The sequence below is a fragment of the Ambystoma mexicanum genome, chromosome 1q (assembly GCF_040938575.1).
Source record: "Ambystoma mexicanum isolate Mex_15411 chromosome 1q, UKY_AmexF1_1, whole genome shotgun sequence".
NCBI lineage: Eukaryota > Metazoa > Chordata > Amphibia > Caudata > Ambystomatidae > Ambystoma > Ambystoma mexicanum.
This window is the reverse complement of record NC_090922.1, coordinates 833,956,927-833,978,544: the sequence shown is the minus strand read 5'-3', so window position 1 is coordinate 833,978,544 and position 21,618 is coordinate 833,956,927. Positions and strand designations below refer to the sequence as shown.

Sequence of the window (21,618 nt, the reverse complement as noted above, 5' to 3'; positions counted from 1 at the left end):
TCCAAGAAAAATGGAAGAGACTCTGCGTTACGCAAATAACTCTTTTGTTTGGGTCCACGTGCAGGCCCCCAAACTGGATCGCTTGGGTCCCTGTGCAGGGACCACAAACTGATTACATTTTTTTGCTGCAAAAGCAGCTCCTTATATTGGACCCAGAGCTGCCCCTGGGTTTTTGTTGTGCCTGTGTGGGGGGCTGGGTGGTGCCCGCCCCTTGGCCGGCTGACTGGTGGCAATTGCTGCATGTGGTGCCCAATGCTGCTGTCCTGTCTGGTTTCCTGCCCCCTCCTGGCACACTGGGGCTTAGCACCCCTTGGGGAGGAAGGGCGAGGTGCTGTTTAACACCTCACCCTTCCTTCTTCTCTGACGGGCTGGCAGCGACTGTGTGTTGCTTTGTAGTTGTGTTGGGGGAGAGGGACGAGCACCCCCGGGCTGTTACTCGTCCCTCTCCTCTGCCTGGCTGCCATGGGGCACGGGTTACCCGGCCTCGCCTGGTACCTGCAGCGCTGCCCATAAGTGATTTAGATGACTCTGCATAAGCTCCTCCTTGTATTGAGCACTCCCTTCTTCTCCATGTCTACCTCTTCTTGCTCAACGCCACTCCTGTCGTGTGCCCTGGCCAACCAACTGGACTCCAGGTTAAAGATTTAGAGAGGCCCCCATCCTACCAGGACGGCTTTAACGTCCCGCCCTCTGATCACTCTTCCTTTCATGCTTGCCGCCCCTCGCGCTTCTGCTTCCAGCCAGACCCCACCCATCTCACGCCTGGACCCCGTCCCAGCGTCTCTTCTCCCCGCCCAGCCGCTGTCCACCCTTCTGTTTCCCCACGAGCTTCCCAGCCCCTCCCACTCGGCCCCTGCCACTCCCCCCCCTCCTTCTCTCCCTCTGCCTCCCTCCCAGCTCATATCTCCTCCCGCGGCCGCCCAGCGCTTGTCCTGCAGGATGATGCCGCCGCTGCTGCTAATGCGTGTGCTGTGGGTCCTCTTGGTCCTGGGTTCCCCGGCAGGGGCCGGCCTGTATTCGCCGGATGAACCGTTCGTGATCCTGGACGCCGCCTCGGCCCCCGTCACCCTGATGAACTCCAGCAGCGCCTGGCTCACCGAGTTTTACGCGTCCTGGTGTGGTCACTGCATAGAGTTCAGCTCCACCTGGAAGCAGTTAGCCAGGGAAACGCAAGGTAAGCGAGCGCCCCGCTCTCCACTGAGACATCAGCCAAACAAGACCGCAGTTTAGAGGAAGCGCTAGTTAGGAATTGCATGTGGTCCAATAAGCAATACTTACTTGCCAGGCTTGCCATGCTAGTAACATATTGTGTGGAGAATTGACCCAATCCTTTCAACTTGCTCTCCTTTAGAGGGCGTCATTCGCCTTTTTAGCATCTTCCTTCCAGCAAGCCTTCATCACCCGCCCGCAAAACTTCTTCATCGTCATTGACTTCAATGGTGCCCCCTCAAGCACCCTCTTCACAGTTCGTGGGTGTACAAGTTCAGTAGTATGTGGAGTTCACCACAGTAGAGACTCCAACCAGGTAGACTGCCCCACCCCAGACCATCAAGCACTTGGAGTCATCAGATGGGGAGCCAGGAGCACTCATGGACCTACGGGTGCCCAATCAAGCCTGCATTCTTGTGGCGATCAGTGGGCATACGTGTGTGTGGGCTCATATTAAGGACTATGGCCCACAATCTGTATGCATCTGGACGCTGTCGAACACCACAGGACTTGGCCCACAGCCCAGGATGGGCCACAGGTCTTGTAAGTGACCCTCTACATTGACATGGAATCACGTAACTGGCCTGTAATAAACTGCCCCGCAGTCTCCAATGTGTTTTTTTCTCGTGCCTATTCTACTGGAGGCCTCCTTCTCCCTTATAGTCTTGGCATCCAATGTGCTCTTCCTGCACTTTGTTTCACTCTCTGAACGTCTAACCCTACGTTTCCTCGCCAAGTCTTTATCCTCCTGAGCCTGTTTCCGCTCTGTAAATATGCTGCGCCCCAAAGTCCAACTAATTGCACACGTTTATGGAAGCAGCCGAAATAACGTTTTAAGAAGAAACTCCAAACCCTTTTATTGGTGGGGTCATTCGGGAAATGTACCGCCCCCCTCACACACACAAAGGCGTACATTGTGCGCATTTCAGGTTTTTTAGTGACCCAAATATATCCATCTGATGTTCGTGGTTACACGCAGTGCTCGAAATTGACATAATTCACCGGGGGAACTCCCTGTCCACCCCTTGTTCACGCGCCGATAGGGTGGGGGGGGCAGATTGTCAGTGGTGTGGGCGGGACTGGCGACAGATTGTCAGTGGTATGGGCACGAATGAGGGGCGGGATTATGTGCATGCTCTGAATATAGTATGCTGGCTGCTTTGCATAAAAACAAAGTGCATCTTGGGAACACAAGAATGACCAATTTATCAAACATATCTGTGCTAGTAATTCAAATGTGCAATCCTCCAGAGCATGCAATGCACTCTTGATGGTATGGTTCTCATTTCCGCCATCGGAATAGTCACTATAATAATAATAGTAAAATGTGTGCTTACAGCTTTGGACAGTTTCATTGTGTAAGTTTGGGCAGTCATGCAAAGGGCGCTCTTCAGATCCAGCCCAAAGACGTGCACAGCTCAACTGCATGCATTGAGACATGGCAGTTAGGGCAGTGAGTTGATTAGTTTTTGTATTTTTATCAATTTCATTTTCTTATTAACTTTTATTTCAAAACTTTTAAAATGCACTTTTCTACAACTGAAGTGTGAGGTGGATAACTAAACCAGAATTTCAGATTGCACGCATTTTTAAGCGGTTATTTCAATTTTAGTCTCAATTGTGAATAAAAAGTTGAAATGTAAGAGCCTTTTTAGAAAGAGCGAATACACCTTAGACGACCAGTAGTTTATGTAGCTAATATTACCCAGCTGAAATGCCACCCATTCATCAACCTTTGAACAACGAAAGGCAGAGGCATTCCTACTGGTTACCCTGGGATCTGTCCAGCAGATTCCAGGGATCCCCCCCCCCCGAGTTACTTTACACACGTGACATGGGATGAGGAGAGGCGGGTTGTGACTCCTGACGCTTCATAGGTTTAATTGAGTCTTATGTAGGATACAGCAGCCACGGCAAAAGCCAATTTAATTGCTTCTATGCGCTAGAGCAAATTTGTTCGCCCACCAAACAGGAACTAAAGTAACTTGCACACTAAAGGAAGGATTTTACTGCTTTCCCGAAAGCAAAGAGACACCGAAGAAGACTAATTACCCAACTGGGGGGAGGGCATGCCAACTCACGCGGCTTGAGTGACCTGAGAAGCTTTGGTCCCCTATGGTTTTCTATGAGCACGTAGATATGATCTGATGATTTATTTATATAGCGCCTATACACAATGTGTTTCAAAGCACTTCAAGGCAAGGGAGGGAACGAGGGAAAATACAATTACATTCTTACAGGCCATGCACAGTAAGGATGTGAAATTAACTATCTTACGCGGCCTGATGACATTGGTGCAAGTTAAGGAAGGGGGGGCGAGAGTGGGAGGGAAACGGAAACAGACAGACGACTACCGTACTAGGCCTGACGACATTTCTGGTAGAGCCGGAGAAAAACAAAAGGTTAGGGAGAGGGGTGCAGAAAGGGAGGGGAGGAACAAAACAAGTGACTATTTAACTAGGCTTGACAATGTTTCAGATAGTGCTAAAACATAGATAAGGAAGAGAGGGGGAGAGTGGGAAGGAAATGGAAACAGACTGGCGTCTACCGTACTAGGCCTGATACATTTCTGGTAGAGTAGCCAGGAGTTGGGTCTCAGGGGGGTCGTAGTGTGGTAGAGGTGAAGCCTCTGTGGAAGGTATGGTGGCGCCAGGTCATGCAGACGTTTTAATACCAGACTGGATTCTCGTTGAATGCGCGCGACCAGTGTAGCTGCTGACTGCTCTTCAGACGCCATCACTTCACTGTGACAAAGTTCAGCTGCACGACTGCTTCGTGGGCTGACTGGAGATGTAATGGATAAGGGGACCCCCACCACCACCGGATGTGATGAATAAAGGGGTGTAATGATGGAGCTTTATGTCTCTATTGCTTTGGAATAGCGCCTGGAAGCTTGACACTTTTATTTGGACGAGGTCTTCCAGTTTATATAGAATTGTTCTGCTAGAAAGAGACCCTCTGCCTCGAAGATGGTTTTTAATCTATTATCATGGCCTCCTAAGCAGAACTCCTCTGGTCTTGTTCTCTCTGTGCTTTCATTGTTCTGGATTTCAGGCGCTTGCAGTTCTGCGTTTTTGAGAGGAAGTTAGTAAAGATTTTTGAGATTATGTGCGATTGGTAATTAATAAAGTTTCCCAATATAAGTAGATTTCAGCTATCTGAAACCCATGAAGAAAGTAGATCAAGAAAAGTGAGACCTGGCCCAGGCTGGCAATAAGAAAGTAAGGCTTTAATGCCCAGATTGTTTAATCGAATGCTGGTCACAAGCCAAGCAGTTCCAGAGTTAGTGGGGAATCCATTGGATCCTTTCAAGTGGATTTTGAAAATGACTGCGAGAGGCAGCCGCCCTCCTTTTCTTAGTGTAGTTAACACACAGAATGGCATAGTTCTCGATCATCGTGCGCAACACTCACGAGCCAGGGTTTCCGCATTGAGAAGGGTATCTATTTCGATGCCTGGATTATGTTCTCAATATGACCGTGCTGAAGTGTGCACAAGAACTTGGGGGGCGGGGAGGGGGAGGTGGAGGGGGGGGGGGGAGTCCTTCAAGAACTGCAAGCTGAAGGGGGAGACAATGAAGCGCCTGGGCTCTGACCAAGAGGGGCACCAATATTAATGTGATGTCTAAGAATTTAGTGGCATTGGAATGGATCCCTTCGCATTTATTAAAGCACCTCTGTGCTTCTCTTGACTAAACTGTCACGGGAAAGCATATTTAGGGTGTAGCCTACAGAGAGTAGGGGTAAAAAGTAGAAACAGTCTGCTTCCATCCTCCTGCCTTGATGCAGCCTGCAGGGGCATGTATCCACCACTTGGTGTTCTTGATTAAGTTACTTAATCAAGAAAAACAAGTGGTGGATACAAGCCCCTGCAGGCAGCATCAAGGCAGGAGGATGGCAGCAGAATGCGGGAGAAAAGCAGAAAATGTGCACCAGAGAGCAAGAACCTTCCCAACTTAATTTAAGTACACCATGGTGATACTTCTAAGAAATGCACTTGGTGACCTGAAATGGCTCATGGCAGTTCTCCACAACAGGCTTCGCAGACATTGGCTTATCATGGCCAGAATCAGGGCCATCTGTTTGGGCTCGGGTCACAGACACCTTTGGTTCCCCCTGGCCCCCAATGAAATTAATGGATCCGGAATCTCTGGTCTTGCAGTAAGCAAGGGTACTCCCTTAAAGTCCATTTGCCCTCTTCATATTTATTGTAATCAGAATAATTCACAAGTGGTTTTTCAAGGGGACTATTTGCAGGTACACATACCAAAGCTAGAGGATGAGAAGCTACCAGGAAGGTGCCCATACCAAAGCTAGAGGATGAGAAGCTACCAGGAAGGTGCCCATACCAAAGCTAGAGGATGAGAAGCTACCAGGAAGGTGCCCATACCAAAGCTAGAGGATGAGAAGCTACCAGGAAGGTGCCCATTCCAAAGGTAGAGGATACAGATGAGAGGCGACCAGGAAGGTGCAGATATCGGGGCTTAGACTGGTATTAGAAGGGGGCATTGCTTTCAAGTATTATTGATGTTTGTAAGCAAATAAGCCACTGACTTTGCGGTGTAGGATATCATTGGTCACTCATATTATTGTTGTATACGTGTCAACACTTTTTAGCAAGTTAACTATGAGTGAGGCTTTTCTTAAGAGTACTATGAGAACTAAATCACTATTTATGGTCTGACAAGTTTGAGATTGATTGATTGATTGATTAATTTATAGAGCGCTTTACACCAAGGCGCTGTACAATGGAACAACAAAATAGAGTAACAGCAACAAATAACAATGAGAGCAAAGATTGCATCTTGAATCATTCAACAAAACAGTGAAAAGAGCAATTAACTGAAGGGGGGAATGCAGAGTGAGAATAGGCGAGGGGAGGGGGGGGTAATATTTAGGGTCTAGCAAATCGGACCGGTTAATTGCATTGCCCATGACCACAATGTAAGAGGTGAAGCTGTGATTTAAGCCGATGTGCAATTTTTGCCCTTGACCAAACTATTTTCCAGTTCTTGTCATATAGCAAGGTGCAAATATTTATGATTTCATTAACTAAAATAATACCCTTTGGTATTCAACGGTTTGGAGACCTGTCTTGGAAAGTACACACATCCCATAATTCAGCATTAAAAAATACATACATTATAGAAGAATATTACGCTAAAGGAGAATGATTTTTAGCTCAATTTTCTCCCTCATCCAGGGCATTATACAAGTAGCAGGATGCCAATTGATGTGAGACTATAAATCTTATCTGGGTTTTTCCATGGCATTGTATTTTAAAGCTTTAAATGCAGCCAACATGCAGACTTGTGGATTATTATTCATGATGTGCAGAAGGGCATTTGAATTTGTACAAAAATCAAACCATTTTTTGTGACAACTAAGCAAACCCGAAATGAAGCGTGCCATAGGCCAATTATATAGGGTCCAGCTCTTCTCAATCTAGGACCACTTCCAACAAATTGCCTCCAAAAAAGGAAAGAGTGGGCAAAGGCATAAACCATTTCACCGAAATGTGAGTGGACAACCTTTTCACGGAAGCGAGGAGAGTTCTATACAGGGAGATCGGATGTGCCACTGAATTTGCTGCTGGTAATCCTGGCATATTAGCCTCAACACTTTAAGTAGCCAAATTCAAGACTGTGGAACCAATCATGTCTTGTGACTAAGAGTGTCTGCTCTTCATTAGGGGCAGCAGCCCAACCCACTTTATAATTGGTTATTTATAACATGCTTAATATCCAGAGGTTTCTAAGCGCGGACCCGGGATCGAACCTGTATTGCTCCACGCCGTCTTGTTTCCAAGGCGAGCGCGTTGCCTCACAGCTATCCTCCAGCGACAGTTGAGATGAACAGAGCTCCAGAAGTGCCCCATACTGGTGCCATGTTCATTTTTATAGCTAGTGTGATAAAGTGCAGGTACAGTTGCTTTGTAAAACAATAGGTGTCCCGTGTCCCCAAAGTATATGTGCGTGCAAGTTTATCAACCTTGGACATTGAATTGGCCTTGCCAGAATGTGCTACTGTGTTCTGGAATATGAACCAATATCTCTAACAAGTACTTAACACGGTGAGCTATCTTCTGACCCATGGTGGCACTCAAATTTACTATAATGCACTTCAACCGTGGTTATGCAATTGATCAATGTATTGTCCCCAAAAAACACGCATATTATATGCACTGCAGTGAACACATAACACGATTAAATGATATGAATGGAACATACTACTTAACAGCCAAGCAACAGGTTTATAGAATCGCCAGCACACAATAAAATAGCTTGACATGTTTTGTATGATTTGAAAAAGTGCGCCGACTTTTTTAAAAATTATTTTTTTGTGTGTCTGCATGAAGGCAGACCCCTTTTGCCCTTCAATACAGAAGTCGCTGAACCATCCACAACAGTTTAACATCCGAAGAAACGTGGAATCGTGGACCTGCTTTACGGGCTGTAGCTGTTTTGGTGTCCTGCACTTTTTTGGGTAGAAAGCTGAGCTCTTCTCCTTTTAAGATATACCCAAGAATCCCTTGGCTGCATTTCAAATGTTAACATTTTCATTGTTTAGGATTGGGTAAGTGTCCCTTTTCTGGCAGCAGCTGGCTGTTAGTTTCTTTTCCTCTTTGCATGTTCCTAAAAGGAGCCAACCGGACTGCGTTCTGTAATCGCAAAAGATGGCGACATCTTGTCTTTTGTAGCAGCAAATCCCAACTGTATGACAGCAGTAGTTCTGTGCCTCTATTCTGGAAGTTGGTCATACCCGCGGTTGAAGCCCAGTTTAGAGAACCCCTGGGCAGCAGTAGGGTGACCATTTCCTCAGCAGTAAACATGAGCTGCCACTCGAGTAATGAACTGGTTTGGTAGCATTGGCTCAATGTAGAGGCATAGCTTACGGTTGCTTAACCTTTTTAGCCGCGGCAGTCTGTGATTGCCTCATGGTGTCTGGTGTCTCCCACTTATTAATTTATCCACAACTTTTTCAGTTCAACTTTGACCCCAATATGGACCAGTATATGTTAATGGGGCAATGCTGTTCAGGACAGTTCCATGCATACCCCCTCCCCAGCATCATCTGTTAAAAAAAAAAAGTTTGCTGCTTTTTTCTTGTGTACCTATTTTTGATTCCAGCTAGATCGTGCACAGAGTGTAACGTGGACCGTGTACAGGGCTGCAGCGCTGGTACAGATCAGGAGTGTGAACATGAATTGGGGATTCTGCTGGTTCCTGTGGCTGCAAAACTGTGATTTCTGGGGCATGTGGCTTGCAGGATGGTGGTCCTGATGCATGTGCTTCGGGAGATGGTAGTGCTTTTTTATGTTGGTCCTGGGCTCTGCAGTACACGTGGTGATCCTGCTTCTAATTCTAAGTAAGATTCCCCCCAACCCCTGGCCCTACTATCTCTCGCCGACAGGATAAATATTACTTTGACTCAGTAATTTATGAAAGGAAAAAAACTAAAGAGGAGCCAAGTGCGATACTAAGGAGAACCGTACATGACTCTAAAACCCTTGAACTTGAAGTAAGATCTTTAAGTAACAATTATAGAAATTGGCTGAGATTATATAGAGACCTGAGGAGACAGAAAGAGGCGGAAGAAATGTCGAAAGCCGTTTGTGTGAGAAATTCCTGCAATTTTTGGTCAATTGTGAGCTCTACGAAAGCACCAGTTGGCCAATCCCAGGATACCATGATTCAGGAATCTATCTGGATAAACCATTTCTCTCTAGTATACAGCTCCTTTGATCCTCGGGAACTCTATCTTGAAATATCTTCAACTTGGTCCTTCAGTTACACAAGGGAGGATATTGAGAAACTGATGATAAAAAATTCCTCTGCCTCTAGGGCCCCTGGTCCTAATGGTTTGAGTAATGCAGTCCTCAAATGAAACCCAGAATTGGGGTCCAGAGTCCTGAAGAACTTGTTTGGTAAGCTAATTCTCACAAAAACTATTCCAGAATCATGGCGGCAATCAATCATAATCCCCATCTATAAAAAAAGCGATCGACAATCCCCGTTGAATTATCAACCAATATCGCTCCTTAATGCGGATGGGATCACCTTCTCGGGCATTATACTGGCTGAATTAGAAAAATGGGCCGAGGCAACTAGGATTATTCCTAAGCAACAGACAGGTTTTAGAAGAGGTATTTCTACCACCCTCAGCACTCGAATCCTCAATTGTTTAGTTCAGGGAACATGCATAAAAGGAGCCTCCACCCTATTCGGAGCCTGGGTTCATATTACCCAGGCTTTCGATACCATTAATAGGGATAAACTCTGGCGGAAGTTTAAATCATGGGGTTTACCAGATAATTTGTTGTATCTTGATAGAGCTGCATGAAAGATCACTAAAAGTGCGCCTGTCCCAATCGGGCCTTCTTTCCCAGTCTACCAAAATAGAAAGGGGGGTGCACCAAGGATGCATGTTGGCGCCTTTTCTCTTTATTTTATACTTGTCTGACTTGTGGCAAAGGCTGGAGAAAAGTGGCCTGGTGGCTCCTAAATTGGGCAGCATGAAAATTAATTGGCTAGCATATGCTGACGATATTGTGATTTTAGATCATTCACAAATCGGTCTGCAACGCTTATTCTCTACATTATCAGACTATGCCAATGATCTTAAAATTAACCCAAGTAAATCAAAAATCATGGTATTTGAACATCCACTAAAGAATCTAAAATCTTTTGTTTGGCAACTGGACTCTTTTCCAAATCCTATGTCCAAACATGTTACTTATTTGGGCTCTAAATTAAAAGCCTAACCCACTCAAGTCGACCTGCTTCAGACCATAGAATTAAAGATTGTAACTTTGATTGCCCAAATGAAAAAAATGTGTTTCCAATATTGTACATTTTCCATGCTCCCACTTCTTAAGTTCTATATTTGTAAGGTGGTCCTGGTAATCACATTTGGAATGGAATGCAATCTGTTGGCCCTAGATGTGGACTGGAGTAAAAAAGTAAAATCTGGAAAAAAGAACACTGACCCTGCCGAACAGTGCCCCCATTTCATGTCTAAGATTCAAACCTGGCCTCCTCTCTCTCGGTGCATGGATGGAGTGGAAATGGGTATCGCTGATATTGCCCCCCCCCAAAATCCTCACTGTATGAGGAAGTTGCAATTGCTCTGGATAACTCCACATCTATTTTTCTTAATAAACTAAAACTTAGATGTAATTAAACGTTGGCTGCGGTTTATACTGACATTGATACTCTAATCCGATGAAAGTGAAGGAGGCTCTCATCGTATGGATTGGATTATAGATAAAATGAGGCTATGCAAACTATCGTCTTCACCATCTCTAATCGATAAACCAAGGTCAACGGTCCTGAAATACCAGAGATTTTCCTGATTCAGTTGTACTGATGACATTTTTGAGATTAAGGATTAATCTGCTCCCAACAAGGGAGACTTTGCATGTCCGACAGGAGGATGTTTATCCGACAAATTTCTGTGCTAAGTGTGATGCAAATGTTATACAATCTATTTGCCATTTGCTGATGGGATGTTCGGGAACTTGGCCCCTGAGAGTATTGACATTTCAAAGGTTTGTTCATGACGCTCATTCACTTCCCTCAAATGCATTCTGGAACAGGTTGATTTCGGGAATGGAAATCTTTCTTACTTTGGAGGTGGGTGCTCTGTTAAAGGAGCTTAATCTGATTACTAATAAGGGAGATATGAACCTGAATGTTAAATGACATGCTCCAATGTAACGATATGTGGCCAGCTGAATTTCCTTTTCCATTTCCTTGTTTATTTATTCCTTTTATGATTCCTTTTTAAAAAAATATTTTTGTATGAATTAGTTAACCAACGTTTTAATGTTCCAGAAATATCTTTTATTTTTTGATTTGTGTAAAAAGTCAGGTTTTTCTTTTTTTGGCTAATGCACACAATACATAAAAAAAAATAAAGATGAATGTTGCCTATGCTGAAGCATCTTCTGCCACCTGCCTGGTTTTTATGCTAGCTCTTCTCTGGGCTGCGTCTGTCGTGTTTGAATCTGTTCTTGTTCTTTGGCTCGCTTAACACATCATGGGCGGCTTGCCGGATGTTCCCCGTTTTGCAGTCATTGGTGAGGTAATTTTTTTTTTTTTTTTTTTTACCTTTTCCACCCTGAGGGGGTGGGGGGAGTCTATGAAAAGAAGCTCCAGTTTAAGATTATTGTTGTGCTTTTGGCTCGAAACTCAGTTCAGAAGTGCAGCTATTCCTCCATTTCGCTGACCACCTGTTGTGAGTAGGGGAGACTATGGGTAGTCTCAGCTTGTAGCGAACCACCATTAATAATGATTTAGCATTTATATAGCGCTACGAACCCTCAGCCATCTGAGCGTTGCTCGTTATTACCCACGGTATGTGGTGCTCATTTATCGACCTCGGAAGGATGAAAGGCTGAGTTTGGCCCTGCCAGGATTCGAACCTACGTCAGCAGGCTCTGCACATGTCATAGCGAGCGCTCTACTCGCTGTGCTTTCGGACCGGCTATGGTTACTGGTTCTGAATTGAAAAATACCTAGCACCTTCCCACACTGTTCGTTTTCCCTGTAAATGTTAGTAGTTTAGACTTGCAATCCCTCTAGGCTAAGGGAATGGCTGGCTAGGTGGCTCACCCCTGCTCCCCATGTGTGTGCTGGGTTTCATGTAGTGCAAAGCAAGCTGTGCAACAACATAGCTCTGTGCAACAAAGGCATGCAGTTGTATAGTACAACAACATGTAATGCGATTAGTAGGATAGACTATTAAGGGTGCCTTTTGGAGGGACATGAAGAGAGGTGTGCATATTGGGGAGGGAGAGGCAGATCCCGCTTAAGTTTGGTGGTGGATCCTCCGCTGTAACACTACAAAACTTCAATTTGCCCAAGCAGTTATGCAAGTGTAAATACTGTCTTCATACATAACAAATCATCCCTTTTTAGTATATAAACGGGAACCCCTGAAAGGATGAAGCCAAGAAAGCCTTCAAGGGATCCTGGAAGGATAACCACACCTATTGATAAGGTAATAATACATCCATGCTCATTGGATGAGTGGTAGGGAAAGGACCATCTACCCCCCTCGTACCTTTTACAGATCACAAGTTCATAACTAACAGTTGGGTTGCAGGCCACTTTAGCTGTGCCAGGGAGATAAAGGGGAGCAACCTTTTCCCTTAGGGTGCAGCCTGGTTAACAAGACATAGGAGTACTAGGGCACACTGTAGTGGGACAATGGTTCACTAGAGAGCATATCCTCAGAACAAACGGAATTATAAAATTAGAAAGGACACATTTGAAACTGCACTTTAAATTCTCCTGGAAATGCAGCTGGCACAAAGAATAGTTAGTTTCCCACACAAGTAGGGGACAGATCAGGCATTAGTTTGCACGATTAGTGTGTTTTTTAAATAGAATAGACTAGGTGATAGGGAGGGGTGTACCCAAGATAGGGGCTCACTACACAAATAGGGCAAAATGCCTATAGGTAATATCAGGTTGCGGCTACCCATAGGTAGAGGGGTCATGTGCCAGGCATGCACCAGGACTTGGTAGATTTCAAAATAAATGCAGAGCAAATGTGTCCTACAGAGGAAAATAACGTAACAAGCAGCTGCCATTTTAAATTGCAGCAGCACAGCTAAAAATTGAGCTCTGCAACTTTAAGAAAAAGCCCCAGTTAAGCACGCTTGAACAAATACCTTTAGTTCAATAAAGTGCTGTGGCCAGCTAGATGGTAGCTAGCTCAAAGGAATGTCAAAACCCAAGGCTTCGTAGGGGAGGGTTAGATGGCAGAACAAGAATTGTGTGCATCCAGCTGTCAAGATAAATTAAGTTGCGATAAACACAGCAGACCATTTCAAGTCTTTGGGACATACTGAACAACCCAGGAAGTTCAAGAGTCAGATTAATGCCTCTGCGATCGGCTAGGCGTGACAGAGGAACGTGATGCGACTAAAAAGACAACTTATTGCTTCGATGAAATCTTAACAGGGTGGAAGTAGCATGACTCACAAAATAGTTATTCATAAATGTGTCAAGAACAGGATGGCACGGTCACTGTTGCGAGATGTCAAGGCAGGGGAGATAACCTGGGCTGTTTTTATTTAATTAGGAACAAGGCGATATGCTTGTCCTCTCTCTCCTCCCATCTACATAAAACATGTCATGCAGCCAGTTCATGGAGAGTGTGACGGCCTGTTCATTGATGAGCACATGTCTTTTTTAACCCCATAAGTCATTTAGGGCCTACCAATAATATTCAAGTATGATGAGTAGCAAAGTTTTTATGATGGGATGGTTTATGGGTGGGATCTTAGATGAGGATTGTCCATCACTAGTTGTGGACATATATAATTATATTTGTAGCTTAGTAGAGGGAACCAATGACTAGGAGCGATGGGTTTTCATAACTGTGACATCATAAAGCCTATAAAACCTGCTGTTTCCTGTAATATGTGGATAATTATTGGGTGAGAGCTTGGCTTTTAATCTTGCTTTCCCCACAGTTCATATTGCAACAAAAACTGGGTTACCTTGCAGCTGGCATACCACAATCCCTCTTTGTTGTCTCTTTTTTGGCAAATGCCAGTTAGACAGCTATTTGGCTTTTGACCCCTGTTTCTACACATTTTACTCCGTGTAATTACTTTTAGCAGGCACCCCTTAAGAAGATACTATTACAATAACAAATCATTCATCTTTTAAAAAGCATGTCAATTATTTGTCGTCATTCTCCAACATGTTTCACACCAGAATGGTGCTTTCTCAAGGCTTGAAGTGTTATCCTCTATAATGTCTCTTAAGTGTGGTGTCATTCGTTGGTGAAAGACAGTATTTGATAACCAGTGATTCTGATTATTTATGATGCACTTTCTCTTACAGGGTAATCTTCATTGTATGTCATTAACAATGGCTCCCATATTGGGCTCGTTACTACAAGTTCACCTTAATGTTGGGGCTTATCTTCCCCACAAAACAGGTGTTTCTTTTGATGTTTCGGTCAGCCTGAAAATCTTGCTCCCTTCATTTTCAGGTGACCCCAAAGCAGACCAATGTTGGGGAGTGAGAGCCAATATTGAGAGTCAATACTGTAAGCCCGAACAACATTCTACCAGATCTTCCATAATTTCATGCCCTTTCATTAAACAAGGGTATGCCGCTCTCACCCCTCCCCCCCCAATTAATATCCATGAACGTTTTCATTGTAGAACTATCCCATACTTTAACACATCATAATCCCACTGCTGGAAGCTCTTCTTGTTTCTATTCCTGAGCAGTCGTGATGTGGGCTGCAGTCAGGAAATTTGTAATTGATGCAAACATTGTTTTCACTGGCTAGTTTGCTACATCATCAAGGGCCCCAAGAATCAACACCGATGGATCTTCAGGATGGGTATTACAAAAAAAAATCATTTTTCTTGGGATAAAATATCTTTCCAATATAGTACGAGCCTTGGACAAGCCCATCGGATGGGGCCTGTAGACACCACTTGCCGCAGTTCTCCAAGTTTCTCATGGGATTGATGGCAACATCAACGTCCCGGGAGGATAGCTCGGCGGCAGCGTGCGCGTCTTGGAAGCAAGACGACACGAAGCAACAACAGGTTCGATCCCCGGGTCCGCGCTTAGAACCCTCTGGGTGTTTAAACGCGTTATAAATAGGTAACTAAGACAAAAAAAAAGAAAAAAAAAACACAATTACGCAACTAAGAAAAACAAACAATTCCTGTAACAGCGCCTCGATGCCTGCGGGCTGTGTGAGCGCTTTATAAATGTTAAATTAATGTGATGTAGCCTCTGTGGGGTAAAGCAAGATCTGTAACCTATTTCTTAATCATTCTCCTTGTGTTTGAATACATTTAGAAGAGGTGACGGCTTCACTACTTCTACCCATTGGTCCTAGGAGACTTTCACATATCTCTTTCCCAGACTGACATGTAACAACATTTCTTTTGGACCTGCTCTACAACAATAGTTTTATGAATTAAGGAAACCTCCCATCTGCTTGTAGGTCTAACACCAAATGGTTCCTGCTTCTGTTTTCTAAATTTTTCTGTGAAATTCTGAGCAATTCCAGTGGCGTAATTGGATGTCCCTCAATTGTTCGTTCCAGTGAAAGCTTGTTCCTAAATTCTTCAAAATTGTCAGCAGGCGAGTCTCTTGGAATAGTTGCCACACTTCAAGAACATTGTCAATTTCCCAGGTTCAGCATGCATGTCCCGCCATACCTAGTGGGTGGTGGGGGGGCTTGGTGCTTCCTAACTAGTGCCAGGGGTCTGTTTTTGGAGTAACAGTGAATTTCCTATGGGCTCCCTGCCAGCACCATAAGGTCATATTTACTTAAGAGCTTAAAAGGGGAAGACCTCTTTAGTTGGGAGGCTATCCTTGGTGGCTTGCGTAAATCCCATTTCATCTCTTCTCGCTCAACAATGATTCGATTACACTTCTGCATAGTGTGGCAGACCAGAAGGAGTTCGTATCGAGGACATTTAAAGGGTTTTATTTAACTGAAAAATGAAAAGGCCTATCTTGTCCCTATCGCAACAAGGGATCTCACAGCCTACACACTAAATTAAGGGTGCTCGTCAATTGTCAAAAACCAAAAAGTAGTCATCGGTCCAAATCCTATCCACTTTCTCACCCTACCACTTTAGAAAAACAACATAAACAATCCCAATGTGAAAGAGGGGTTTACGTTGTGCTCGCCATATTGAGTGGGGAAATGGCAAAGTTGGGGCATTGCTGCAATTTTACATATATTTAGTGTAGTGAATGGGATATGTGTTACTTTTAGTGTTACTATTGTGTTTCAGTTGATCCATTTTAGATTGCATGCACGCAGAAAGATAATGTCAAGCGCAGAAACAAATTCAATATAGGTATGATGTGCCACGAAGTTCCTAGAAACTGGACAACGAGGAGCTTCATAATGCGCATGCAAGAAAGATGTCCTGAAGAAACCACTGTGAAGAGGACGCTATAGTATTGAATATACGGAAACAGACATCCATACATGTGGGGGGGGTGTTGAGGGATACATGTTTGGGACAGTTAGGGTACATGGGGAATGTACAAATATGTATACCACGTGCTCTTTTATAGTTTAGGCAGACGCTGCAACTAGGTTTTAGGTTTTGCGAGGTGAACTCTGTGTAACTGGGAAAACTTGTTTAGCAAGTTTGGAGACTGAGGAAGGGCAGCTGTGACAATAGCAGATGGTCAGCCACAGGCAGGCCTAGGGTTTTTATGGATTAGCACTATTGTGGAAAGCAAATGCAATCTTTTTGTGCATGTGAGCTTGTTATTTATTGTCCAGGGGAATCCGGCCATCTGTTTGCGGCTGAGTAATAAACCTGGGTTGAAGGGAAACCTAAGGGCAGAGTTGACCAATACTTTATGGGCTTACATTTTAATCCAGTTTGTGTCTGGGGGCCATGCGTGTTGAATTGGTAGTCGTTTAGATTATAGTGAAACGAGGACGCCAGCGAGTCTGGGCAAGACCAATTCAAAGGAAACTTGTTTATTCTCCCCTCCTCATTGTTTGAAGTGTCCTTGAAGGGGGAGGTGGCCAAGTGTTGGTTTGGCGAGGGTGCATTGCTTGATAAGTGAGTGACCTGGCGGCGCATCCTGGCATGCAGATTTATTTCTTCTGACATTTATTGGCACAGTTGCCAGTAGGACCATTACCTTTTCCAGTTACAATTCTGCCTTTAGTGGGCAAATCAAATGCCAAAAAACAATGCAGTGCTTTTATAATAAGCAGTACTGTCCTTATTGGACAAAGACAGCACAAGTCTGTGTGTGTGTAATGTTGGTTCTGGAATGATTGGGCAAGCTATCCTGAGTGTGTACTTGCAGTAGCAATGCTGGCATACATGGTGGGCAGAGGAATCCTGAAAAGGCTCCTGTGCATTTTTTAGTGACCTGGCCTCTATTTTTTCATGTTGCTCTGCAGAAAGGATTGTGCATTTCTATGGCGTTTGTGCCCCATTTTCCACAGCAAGTGTGCTCTAAAGCACACCATGTTAACCCTCTCCCTCCCTGACCGTTTCTGGTTGATCTCCCTTTCTACGTTCGGTTGCTTGCTTCCATTTAACTTCGCAGTCCTGAGGACTCCAAAGGCACAGCGCCTTTCACGATTGCCACATTTCTTTTTACTTATGCCAATGTTTCTGGGTGTAATCTTTCGCTGAAGGCTTCACCCTTCTGATTATACTCACTTTGATTTCCAATACATTTTAATTGGACATCAGAAGAAAATCTCCACCAGCCAAAGAAGCACTTCAATTATTTTAGGGTTTTCTTCCTAGATAATTCATGTACAGTTTTATGCTAAAATGAGAAGTAGAAGCCTGGCCCCGAGTTGTGTTTTTATGTAGCAAATTGAGCAGAACATAGTTAGTTACACAGGCGAGTTGTGCTCTCAAGGCATACCTTGCAGGATGGGGACAGAACCCTACGATGGGGACAAGCCCCAAAAAAACGCATACGCCCTTTCCCCCAGAATTTTAAACTGGTATTTACTCACAGAAATTAACAGAACAGTCCAGAAGCAGAGTGCCTAGCAAAGCCACCAACCGAAGCAGAGATCAAGCATGTTGCGTGGCGCTTCGTGCCTCACTGATTCCCTTCTCAGTGCATTCAAAGGTAAGAGCGCCAACGCGCGCTTCACTGGCAGGTCTCTTGGAACCTTGTTGTACTTGCCCTTCGCCGCAACCCAGTGTGCAGCCCCCTGTCGATCCTATCTACCGCTGCATTTCGATGCTTTGCTGGGAAAGTTGAACCTAGATTCTCACTACTGAAGGCTGCTCTTCCTGCACTCATGATCTCCCCCATTCCTCTGCCTTTTCATTCAACGAGCCTCTAAACGGACTGTTTGCCCCTGTGAAACAGCACTTTTTTTTGCCACCCAATGGATTTTCCATTATAGCTGGGATTACATTGTTTTCTATGTTAACTCCATCTGCCCTTGGTTGCTCAAGCACTTGAGTGTCGTCTGCACTTACCCTTGCACTGGCCACCAGATGGCCGCACTTCTTATTTATTGTTTTTATTTTAATGTTTGTCCTATGCACTGCCCCTCCCCCTTTCCCTTGCACTTGCACAATCTCAATGTCCCCTCAATGTCACCTGGCCTAGTAAGATCGTTCTGTCTTCCCTCTGTTCCCCCTCCCTTGCCTCGTCCCGCCTTGAAACACTTATGGCATTTATAACACGCCTATACATAGCATAACCATCCACTTATCAGGCATTGCACATGGAATAACTTTCTCTCAACCACCTCTCGTACGCGCAATCTTCAAGTATTCCTTGACCGCTATCTTTAACTACAAATCGCTGTACATGCTCTGTTGCATCTGTCTAACAAAGCCTCTCTTATGTAATGCCTGCACCATTTGTAATGTGTACCTTACTGTGCCTCATAACCATTTATTCACTATTTCCACTGCTTTTTTGCGCCTGCATGTAATTTAGGTGCGCTTAGAAATCTGTGAACCTATCTTACCTACTTTGTCACTCACGTTATCGTGCATACCTGAAGTAGCTGCCCATACCATGCGGCGTGGCTTTGCCAGAATGTGCGCCCATACCTATTTTGTCATTCATGTTACCGTGCATACCTGAAGTAGCCCCCGTACTATGAGGTGAGGCTCTCCAATTCACTCTGTAACTAATATGTTCTTGCACTTTGCTATATCTACTGTGCACTTTCTGTAACTAGCACCTAGATACCTGAGGGCTTTGTGCTCTCAAATAAATGCAATATAAAATAAACAAAAGAAAATTAGTGGTCATCCTGGCAAAGGGGGGTGGTGGGTGAGGCTGGCCGGGAGCATACATCACCTGTGTTACATCTAGCTGCATGGCCTGGTGGGCAGGCTGCCAGGTAGGTGGGAAGGGCAAAAGAAGGGGATCCTCACTGGATTTTGAATGCGTTGTCTTTGGTCAAAACAAATTCTGGTTCGGAAATAGGATATTTATTTATTTTGCATTTTTAAAGCGCTCACAAAGCCCGCGGGCATAGAGGCGCTGTTACAGGAATTGTTTTTTTTTTTTTTTTGGGTAATTGTTTTTTGTCTTGGTTGCGTATTTATAACGTGCTTAAATACCCAGATGTTTATAAGCGCGGACCCGTGGATCGAACCTGTGTTGCTTCGTGTCGTCTTGCTTCCAAGGCAAACACGTTGCCATTGAGCTATCCTCCAGGGACAGCCTTGCCATGGAAACCTTGCAAGGTTTTCTATCTGCACATTTCTGGCTTTCATGAAAAACCACCTAAGAGTGGAACATTTTATATCTGTCTTTCATTGTCAATTTTTTTTTTTTTGTACAACAGTTGTACACTCAATTTGAAATTGCTAAAGTGTAATGAAAATGGATGGTAAATTAACCTTTGTTAAAGAAACTAAAGTTAAGAGGAGGGAAACATCTAGCCTTCTAATGTAGGACAATTAGATCAACAAAGCACTTTTATTTTTTATTTTATGACTTTTTTGAAAATGCTTTTAAAGATGCTGGTAATTACCTAAATATGGTACACCTTGTGTTTGTGGACAAACGTACACAGCTTAAAGTCAGTATCCATCATCGCCATCAGTGACCTTATTTCGGCCTGAGGCCATAAAAGTACATCATGACACATAGAAAGCAACAGTTAAAGGAATAGTGCGCTCAGAAATATTATTTGCTAAAATGATGCCCAATAGTCTAAAACATAGTTTAGACATATTTTGAATGAAAGTTCCTATGTAAACACTTTGAGAAATTAGGCTCAAAGCGTTTACATGGGAGCATCCATACAAGCAGCAAAAGCCCCCTGCAGGGAGCTTTTGCTTACTGCAGCCAGAGCAGAGCTGAGGAGGCTGCCTTCACTTTCATTTTACGTTTTCGGTCCTCCCCAAGCCCAGGGAAGCACAGAAAACGTAAAATGAAGGATAAAAGCCGAGGCGCGTCAATTAAAAATATGTTGTTGAATTTGATATTGCCGTGGTTGGAAAACCACGGAAATCATAAATACAACAATGTTGTTCCTACTGCGGCGGCTTTCGCGTGGAGTCTCCTAGGCTCCCCCAACCCTGAGGGAGTCCAGGAGACTCCAAGCGAGAAGCTGCCGCATTCAGAATAACAACGTTGTTGTATTTGTAAATACTGCGGCATTTACAAATACAATAAAGTTGTATTTCTCACTGTGGCAGCTTTCGCTTCGAGTCTCCTGGAATCCCTCAGGGTTGGGGGAGCCCAGGACACTCCACGCGACATCTGCCGCAGTGAGAAGCACTGTAGCATTTCAAAACACACCTGCGTTGTGTTTCTGCCTGCCTTGGCTTTCACTTTGGGGCTCCCCGCGGGGCCAAAGAAGTCGCGATACCTACACTGGTGTACGTTTCCTCAACCTAGCTTCCCTCACACTCAGATGCTTCGGGTTCAACACTTTTTTGTTTGCGGTTTGCAGCAGCTATGCTGTGAAATTACGTTTTTGATCCGACCTACAGCTGCAGCTATGACTGCAGGGCAAGATAGCCGGTCGGCCACCCGGGTCGCCTTGCCATTAGACCCGCGCCATGTCACCTGGGGGTGGGTGGGCAGTCTTTCAAGGTCTCCCCCGGGCTGGCGTGGTGGGAAAAGGTGCACCAGGGGCCCCTATCGAAATGAACTGCACTCCGCTCTCGGGCGCCTGCCGTGCCTGTTTTAATGTTTGATTTGCTGCCTAGGGCGCTGCAGATTCTAAGGCCAGTCCTGGACCCAGGTGTGAGGCAGGATTGATGGCAGCAAACGTCCCCCTGGCAAGCCCTTGAATCCTTCCAGTGCCAAACATCCTGCAGGCTCATTCAAGGGTTGAAGAAGGCAGGGGGGCGTGGCCTGGATTAAATCCGTTACAGCAGGACCCAGGATCCAGAAAGAGATGGAAGGCGCTCAGCAGACTGCACCCTTGTCAGTAACAATATTTCAAAGCTATTTGTTTTGGATTTCAAAAGTTCCTGCCATGGAGGGTTTAAGAACACAACAGATGCTTGTTTGATGAAGATGTGCTTTTCCACTTGCGAAGAGTGTTGCTAAGCAAAACAAGATGTCCCTGCAGTCCATTCACACCCACACCAACACTAGAAGGCAACGTGTGTTGCTTTAGTCCTTACCAGCTCAGCAGAAGCCCAAATGAAGTGATTCGCTTCAAAGATCCTCTCGAGTAAAATCGAGAGGAATTCTTATTTAAAACGGTTCAGCTACTTTTTTTTCAACCTTTACCACAGTTACGGGAAATGTTCAAGTAGTAGCACCCAGTTCCCAATAGTTACCGCTCACTAACACCACTGAACCCAAACATTTGAAAGTACACTTCTTAATGGACACTTGGGCCGCTCACTTGTCTCCCTGGTGCAAGAGAATTCTCCCTGCGCATGCGCAAGGCGTTAGGCATTTCTAGCTGAAAA

At 44.8% G+C, this 21,618-nt stretch overlaps 1 protein-coding gene across 1 annotated transcript in view; it reads left to right on the top strand.

The window, feature by feature from the left end:
* Positions 1 to 883: 883 nt before the first annotated feature.
* Positions 884 to 21,618, top strand: part of QSOX1 (quiescin sulfhydryl oxidase 1) — a 735,474-nt gene continuing 714,739 nt past the window's right edge. Inside the window, exon 1 of the mRNA XM_069641454.1 lies at positions 884 to 1,174. Coding sequence (XP_069497555.1) covers positions 940 to 1,174 — 235 coding nt within the window. The 5' untranslated portion in view covers positions 884 to 939. The remainder of the gene's footprint in view (positions 1,175 to 21,618) is intronic.